This window comes from Tachyglossus aculeatus, chromosome 1 (assembly GCF_015852505.1).
Source record: "Tachyglossus aculeatus isolate mTacAcu1 chromosome 1, mTacAcu1.pri, whole genome shotgun sequence".
In the NCBI taxonomy this organism is placed as follows: domain Eukaryota; kingdom Metazoa; phylum Chordata; class Mammalia; order Monotremata; family Tachyglossidae; genus Tachyglossus; species Tachyglossus aculeatus.
The window spans coordinates 8,360,247-8,369,026 of NC_052066.1; the positions used below are offsets into that span (position 1 = coordinate 8,360,247).

Here is an 8,780-nt window from a genome sequence, read left to right on the forward strand (position 1 = left end):
GGTAAGATGGGGGAGAGGAGGGGGAGAGGAAGGAGGGGGCTTAGTCTGGGAAGGCCTCCTGGAGGAGGTGAGCTCTCAGTAATCACTCAATCAATCATATTTATTGAGCGCTTACTATGTGCAGAGCACTGTACTAAGCGCTTGGGAAGTACAAATTGGCAACATATAGAGACAGTCCCTACCCAACAGTGGGCTCACAGTCTAAAAGGGGGGGAGACAAAACCAAACATACTAACAAAATAAAATAAATAGAATAGATGTGTACAAGTAAAATAAATAAATAGAGTAATAAATATTTACAAACGTACATACATCTATACAGGTGCTGTGGGGAAGGGAAGGAGGTAAGATGGGGGAGAGGAGGGGGAGAGGAAGGAGGAGGCTCAGTGTGGGAAGGCCTCCTGGAGGAGTTGAGCTCTCAGTAATCACTCAATCAATCATATTTATTGAGCGCTTACTATGTGCACAGCACTGTACTAAGCGCTTGGGAAGTACAAATTGGCAACATCTAGAGACAGTCCCTACCCAACACTGGGCTCACAGTCTAAAAGGGGGAGACAGAGGAAAAAAAAAAACAAAAAACACCAAACATACAAAATAAAATAAATAGAATAGATATGTACAAGTAAAATAAATAAATAAATAAAGAGTAATAAATATGTACAAACATATATACATATATACAGGTGCTGTGGGGAAGGAGGTAAGATGGGGGAGCGGAGGGGGAGAGGAAGGAGGGGGCTGAGTGTGGGAAGGCCTCCTGGAGGAGGTGAGCTCTCAGTAGGGCCTTGAAGGGAGGAAGAGAGCGAGCTTGGTGGATGGGCAGAGGGATTGGGGGCATTCCGGGCCCGGGGGAGGATGTGGGCCGGGGGTCGATGGCGGGACGGGCGAGAATGAGGCCTAACGGTGAGGAGATTAGCAGCGGAGGGTGTGGGAGAAGGAGAAGGAGAAGGAGAGAAGGGAGGTGAGGTAGGAGGGGGTGAGGTGATGGATGGATGGACAGCCTGGAAGCCCAGGGTGAGGGGAGTGTGGAAAGGAGGCCCCGAGGATGGAGAGAAGAAGGAGGTGATGGGGGACGGTCTACTGAGGGTGGGGGGTCTCCCCTCCCCACTACACCGAGTCCGGACGGAGTTCCTGGAGGCCGGACCTTGGGGTTATTCCGGGCGGCGGGAGGTGGACACGGAAAACACGTGGTGGGCGGGGAACGTGGCTGCCCATTCTGTGCAGCGCTTAGTAATAATAATAATGTTGACATTTGTTAAGCGCTTACTCTGTGCAAAGCACTGTTCTAAGCGCTGGGGGGGTACAAAGTGATCAGGTTGTCCCATGTGGAGTTCACAGTCGTAATCCCCATTTTACAGATGAGGGAGCTGAGGCTCAGAGAAGTGAAGTGATTTGCCCAACATCACACAGCAGACATGTGGCAGAGCTGGGATTTGAACCCATGACCTCTGACTCCAAAGCCCGGGCTCTTCCCACTGAGCCACGCTGCAGTCCCTGGCACGTCCTAAGCGCCTGGCTCAATGGGAAGAGCCCGGGGTTGGGAGTCAGAGGTCATGGGTTCGAATCCCGGCTCCGCCAGTTGCCAGCCGCGTGACTTGGGGCAGGTCGCTTCACTTCTCTGGGCCTCGGTGACCTCATCTGGAAAATGGGGATGAAGGCTGTGAGCCCCCCGGGGGACAACCTGATCACCTTGTAACCTCCCCAGCGCTTAGAACAGTGCTTGGCCCATAGTAAGCGCTTTAATAAATGCCATCATTATTATTATTATTATGGGGCTCACCGTCTATGTAGGAAGGGCAACAGGGATTGAATCCCCATTTTGCAGTTGAGGAAAACAGGTTCAGAGAAATGAAGTGACTTACTCAAGGTCACGCAGCAGGAAAATAGGGAAGGCAGGATTCGATCCCAGGTCCTCCGGCTCCCAGGCCGGAGCTTTACTGCTGAGAACATAGTCTGTATGAAGCGATTCGGTGAGTACGGTTGAGTTAAGGCTCCTGCCCCCAAGAAATTTCCAGACCGGTTGGAGAGGCAAAAAGCAAATAAATGGGAAGCAGCGTGGCCTTGGGGAAAGAGCCCGGGCCTCGGAGTCAGAGGACCTGAGTTCTAATCCCGGCTCCTCCACTTGTCTGCTGTGTGACCTTGGGCAAGTTCCTTCCCTTCTCTGGACTTCAGATCCCTCATCTGTCAAATAATAATCTAGACTGTGAGCCCGTTGTTGGGTAGGGACTGTCCCTATATGTTGCCAACTTGGACTTCCCAAGCGCTTAGTACAGTGCTCTGCACACAGTAAGCGCCCAATAAATACGATTGAATGAATGAATATATATATACATCTGTATACATGTATATATGTTTGTACATATTTATTACTCTATTTATTTATTTATTTTACTTGTACATTTCTATCCTATTTATTTTATTTTGTTGGTATGTTTGGTTCTGTTCTCTGTCTCCCCCTTTTAGACTGTGAGCCCACTGTTGGGTAGGGACTGTCTCTAGATGTTGCCAATTTGGACTTCCCAAGCGCTTAGTACAGTGCTCTGCACATAGTAAGCGCTCAATAAATACGATTGATGATGATGATGATGATGATGAATGAATGAATAAATGCCATTAAAAAGCGCGTAACAAATACCATTATTATTAGCACTCTCCCAGGCTGTTAATGCAGTGCTCTGCACACAGTGAGCGCTGAATAAATGGTACTGATGAGAGGAGAAAGCCCGTGGGGAAGATGTTGGGGGTAAGACCCTCCGACCCCATCAGGGACCACCCAGCCCCCGAGCCCCCGCCCCTAATTCCCATTCCCATTAGAAAAGCAGCATGGCTCAGTGGAAAGAGCCCGGGCTTTGGAGTCAGGGGTCATGGGTTCAAATCCCAGCTCCGCCAATTGTCAGCTGTGTGACTTTGGGCAAAGCACTCCACTTCTCTGGGCCTCAGTGACCTCATCTGGAAAATGGGGATTAAGGCTGTGAGCCCCCTGTGGAACAACCTAATCACCTTGTAACATCCCCAGTGCTTAGAACAGTGCTTGGCACATAGTAAGCGCTTAATAAATGCCATTATTATTATTATTATTCTCTGGGCCTCAGTGACCTCATCTGCAAAATGGGGATTAAGGCTGTGAGCCCCCCACGGGGCAACCTGATCACCTTGTAACCACCCCAGCTCTTAGAACAGTGCTTGGCACATAGTAAGCGCTTAATGAATGCCATCATCATTATTATTATTATTCTCTGGGCCTCAGTGACCTCATCTGCAAAATGGGGATTAAGGCTGTGAGCCCGCTGCGAGACAACCTGATCACCTTGTAACCACCCCAGCTCTTAGAACAGTGCTTGGCACATAGTAAGCGCTTAATGAATGCCATCATTATTATTATTATTATTCTCTGGGCCTCAGTTCCCTCATCTGCAAAATGAGGATTAAGGCTGTGAGCCCCCCGTGGGACAACCTGATCACCTTGTAACCTTCCCAGCTCTTATAACAGTGCTTGGCACATAGTAAGCGCTTAATAAATGCCATTATTATTATTATTATTATTCTCTGGGCCTCAGTGACCTCATCTGCAAAATGGGGATTAAGGCTGTGAGCCTGCTGCGAGACAACCTGATCACCTTGTAACCACCCCAGCTCTTAGAACAGTGCTTGGCACATAGTAAGCGCTTAATGAATGCCATCATTATTATTATTATTATTATTGTTCTCTGGGCCTCAGTGACCTCATCTGTAAAATGGGGATTAAGGCTGTGAGCCCCCCGCGGGACAACCTGATCACCTTGTAACCTCCCCAGTGCTTAGAACAGTGCTTGGCACATAGTAAGCGCTTAATGAATGCCATCATTATTATTATTATTCTCTGGGCCTCAGTGACCTCATCTGCAAAATGGGGATTAAGGCTGTGAGCCCCCCGCGGGACAACCTGATCACCTTGTAACCACCCCAGCTCTTAGACCAGTGCTTGGCACATAGTAAGCGCTTAATGAATGCCATCATCATTATTATTATTATTATTATTCTCTGGGCCTCAGTGACCTCATCTGCAAAATGGGGATGAAGGCTGTGAGCCCCTCGCGGGACAACCTGATCACCTTATAACCCCCCCAGCTCTTAGACCAGTGCTCGGCACAAGCAGCGTGGCTCAGTGGAAAGAGCCCGGGCTTTGGAGTCAGAGGTCATGGGTTCGCATCCCGACTCCGCCAGGTGTCTGCTGTGTGACCTTGGGCCAGGCACTTAATTTCTCTGAGCCTCAGTGACCTCATCTGTAAAATGGGGATTAAGACTGTGAACCCCACATGGGACAGCCTGATCACTTTGTATCCCCCCCCAGCGCTTAGAACAGTGCTTGGCACATAGTAAGCGCTTAACAAATGCCATTATTATTATTAATAATAATAAATATATTAAATATTATTATTAGTAGTAGTAGTAGTAAGCGCTTAACAAATGCCAACATTATTATTAGTAGTAGTAGTAAGTGCTTAATGAATGCCATCATTATGTATGTGTTACTTATGATTTATCCTCCCCTCCCGCCGTCTCAGGATGCCGGCCTTCGGGCAGCTGGTGGAATCGCTGCTGGAGAACATCATCCGGAACATCATGGTGGAGGCCAGCCTGGGGGAGGTGGTGCTGACCGCCCAGCCCCGGATCGTCGCCCCGGCCCCCACACAGCCCAAGGATGAGGCCCGGTGAGGGTCGATGGGGGGCTACTGGGGGTCCAGGGTGGGTCGGGGGGCGAGGGGGCCGCCTCTCCATCCCTCTCCCTCAAGAGCGGCATCGTGGCCTAGTGGCTACAGCCCAGGCCTGGGAGCCTTCTATAATGATAATGATGGCATCCCCCGGGCATCCACATCCTCCCCCTGTCCCGGAATGCCCCCAATCCCTCTGCCCACCCGCCAAGCTCGCTCTCTTCCTCCCTTCAAGGCCCTGCTGAGAGCTCACCTCCTCCAGGAGGCCTTCCCACACTCAGCCCCTTTCATCGTCTCCGTCTCCATCCCCCCCATCTTACCTCCTTCCCTTCCCCACAGCACCTGTATAGATGTTTGTACGGATTTATTACTCTATTTATTTTACTTGTACATATCTATTCTATTTATTTTATTTTGTTAGTATGTTTGGTTTTGTTCTCTGTCTCCCCCTTTTAGCCTGTGAGCCCACTGTTGGGTAGGGCCCATCTCTAGATGTTGCCAATTTGTACTTCCCAAGCGCTTAGTACAGTGCTCTGCACGTAGTAAGCGCTCAATAAATACGATTGATGATTGATGATGCAAAGCACTGTTCTGAGCCCTGGGGGGGATACAAGGTGATCAGGTTGTCCCACGTGGGGCTCACAGTCTTAATCCCCATTTTACAGATGAGGGAACTGAGGCTCCGAGAAGTTAAGTGACTTGCCCAAGGTCACACAGCAGACATGTGATGCCAATTTGTACTTCCCAAGCGCTTAGTACAGTGCTCTGCACATAGTAAGCGCTCAATAAATACGATTGATTGATTGATTGATTGATTGATGTGGCAGAGCTGGGATGCGAACCCATGACCTCTGGCTCCAAAGCCCGGGCTCTTTTCCACTGAGCCACGCTGCTTCTAGACTGTGAGCCCACCGTTGGGTAGGGACCATCTCTCTATGTTGCCAACTTGGACTTCCCAAGCGCTTAGTCCAGTGCTCTGCACACAGTCAGCGCTCAATCAATACGATTGATCGATTGATTGGGAGTCAGAAGGTCATGGGTTCTAATCCCCCCTCCACCGCGTATCTGCTGTGTGACCTTAGGCAAGCCACCTCACTTCTCCGGGCCTCAGTTCCCTCTACTGTAAAATAATAATATAATTTACAGTAGTATTATTTAATAATAATAATAATAATGTTGGTATTTGTTTTGTTTTCAATCATATTTATTGAGCACTTACTTTGTGCAGAGCACTGTACTAAGCGCTTGGGAACTACAAGTTGGCAACATATAGAACAGTGCTCAGCGCTTAGAACAGTGCTTTGCACATAGTAAGTGCTTAACAAATGCCATCATTATTATTATTATTATCATCATCATCAATCGTATTTATTGAGCGCTTACTACGTGCAGAGCATTGTACTAAGCGCTTGGGAAGTACAAATTGGCAACATATAGAGACGGTCCCTACCCAACAGCGGGCTCACAGTCTAGAAGGGGGAGACAGAGAACAAAACCAAACATACTAACAAAATAAAATAAATAGAATAGATATGTACAAGCAAAATAAATAAATAAATAAATAGAGTAATAAATCTGTACAAACATCTATACATCTATACAGGTGCTGTGGGGAAGGGAAGGAGGTAAGATGGGGGGATGGAGTGGGGGGCGAGGGGGAGAGGAAGGAGGGGGCTGAGTGTGGGAAGGCCTCCTGGAGGAGGTGAGCTCTCAGTAGGGCCTTGAAGGGAAGAAGAGAGCGAGCTTGGCGGATGGGCAGAGGGATTGGGGACATTCCAGGCCAGGGGGAGGACGTGGGCCGGGGGTCGACAGCGCTTACTATGTGCAAAGCACTGTTCTCAGCGCTGGGGTAGATACAAGGTAATCAGGTTGTCCCACGAGGGGCTCACAGTCTTCATCCCCATTTTACGGATGAGGGAACTGAGGCCCAGAGAAGTGAACTGACTTGCCCAAAGTCCACAGCTGACAAGTGGCGGGGTCGGGATTTGAGCCCACGGCCCCTGACTCCAAAGCCCGGGCTCTTTCCACTGAACCACGCTGCTTCATACCTGTATATATGTTTATACATATTTATTACTCTATTTATTTATTTATTTTACCTGTACATATTTATTCTATTTATTTTATTTTGTTAATATGTTTGGTTTTGTTCTCTGTCTCCCCCTTCTAGACTGTGAGCCCGCTGTTGGGTAGGGACCGTCTCTAGATGTTGCAAATTTGTACTTCCCAAGCGCTTAGTACAGTGCTCTGCACACCGTGAGCGCTCAATAAATGCGATTGAATGAATGAATAATAATAATAATAATGATGATAGCATTTATTAAGTGCTTACTATGGGCACAGCACTGTTCTAAGCGCTGGGAAGGTTACAAGGTGATCAGGTTGTCCCACAGGGGAGTTGAATGAATGAATGAATAATAATAATAATAATGATGATGGCATTTATTAAGCGCTTACTATGGGCACAGCACTGTTCTAAGCGCTGGGAAGGTTACAAGGTGATCAGGTTGTCCCACAGGGGAGTTGAATGAATGAACAACAATAATAATAATGATGGCATTTATTAAGCGCTTACTATGTGTACAGCACTGTTCTAAGCGCTGGGAAGGTTACAAGGTGATCAGGTTGTCCCACGGGGGTCTCACAGCCTTAATCCCCATTTTACAGATGAGGGAACTGAGGCCCAGGGAAGTGAAGTGACTTGCCCAAAGTCACACAGCTGACAACTGGCAGAGCTGGGATTTGAACCCATGACCTCTGACATCAATCGTATTTATTGAGCGCTTACTGTGTGCAGAGCACTGTACTAAGCGCTTGGGAAGTCCAAATTGGCAACATATGGAGACAGTCCCTACCCAACAGTGGGCTCACAGTCTAAAAATCAAAGCCCGGGCTCTTTCCACTGAGCCACGCTGCTTCTCCAAAATGGGGATTGAGACTGTGAGCCCTACGCGGGACAGGGACTGTGCCCAATTCGATTTGCTTGTTCCCACCCCAGCGCTCAGTACAGTGCCGGGCACACAATAAATACAGCGCTTAATAAACGCCCTGATTATTATTACAGGAGCAGTTCGGCCTAGTGGCAAGAGCCGGGGCTTGGGAGTCTGAGGTCTATTTGTCCTTCCCAAGCGCTTAGTCCAGTGATCTGCGCACAGTAAGCGCTCAATAAATACGATTGAATGAATGAATGAATGAATGATCCCAGTTCTGCCACTCCGCTGTGTGACCTTGGGCAAGTCACTTCTCCGTGCCTCAGTTCCCTCCTCTGTAAAATGGGGATTGAGACTGTGAGCCCCACATGGGACAACCTGATAACTTTGTATCCCCCCTAGTGCTTAGAACAGTGCTTGGCACATAGTAAGCGCTTAACAAATGTTATTATTATTATTATTATTATTATTATTATTATTATTATTATTATTAATCATTATTTGTTCCAGAGCTCCCAGTTCGGGTCAGTCGCCCCGCAAGCCCTCGGAGCCGTTTCCGTAAGAAAGTCCAGGGGACGCCGGATCCCACCCCTCGCCCCTCAAGTTCTCCCGAGCCCCAAGCTCAACGACCCCCGACCCCTCGTCCAATAAAGCTCCGCTCACCCATTTCACAGTCTGACCCGACTCCCTCCGTTCTTGCTGCGCAGGCGGGAGGAGGAGGAAGGAGGAAAAGGAGAAAGATGAAGGAGGAATTGAAGGGCGGAAGATGGACTGCGGGGGAGATGGGATTGGGATAATAATAATAATAATGATGGCATTTATTAAGCGCTTACTATGTGCAAAGCACTGTTCTAAGCGCTGGTGAGGATACCAGGCGATCAGGTTGCCCCACTTGGGGCTCACAGTCTTTCTTAATCCCCATTTTCCAGATGAGGTAACTGAGGCCCAGAGAAGTGAAGTGACTTGCCCAAAGTCGCCCAGCTGACAGTTGGCGGAGCCGGGATTTGAACCCACGACCTCTGACTCCAAAGCCCGGGCTCTTTCCAGTGAAGCAGCATGGCTCAGTGGAAAGAGCCCGGGCTTACGAGTCGGACAGAGGTCATGGGTTCTAATTCCGGCTCCGCCACTTGTCAGCTGTGGGACTTTGGGCAAGTCA

General features: G+C 48.7%; 1 protein-coding gene across 1 annotated transcript in view; it reads left to right on the forward strand.

Moving 5' to 3' along the window:
- CFAP65 (cilia and flagella associated protein 65) overlaps positions 1–8,377 on the forward strand; it is a 33,433-nt gene extending 25,056 nt beyond the window's left edge. Inside the window, exons 6-7 of the mRNA XM_038754224.1 lie at positions 4,548–4,694; positions 8,135–8,377. Coding sequence (XP_038610152.1) covers positions 4,548–4,694; positions 8,135–8,186 — 199 coding nt within the window. The 3' untranslated portion in view covers positions 8,187–8,377. The remainder of the gene's footprint in view (positions 1–4,547; positions 4,695–8,134) is intronic.
- Positions 8,378–8,780: the final 403 nt, after the last annotated feature.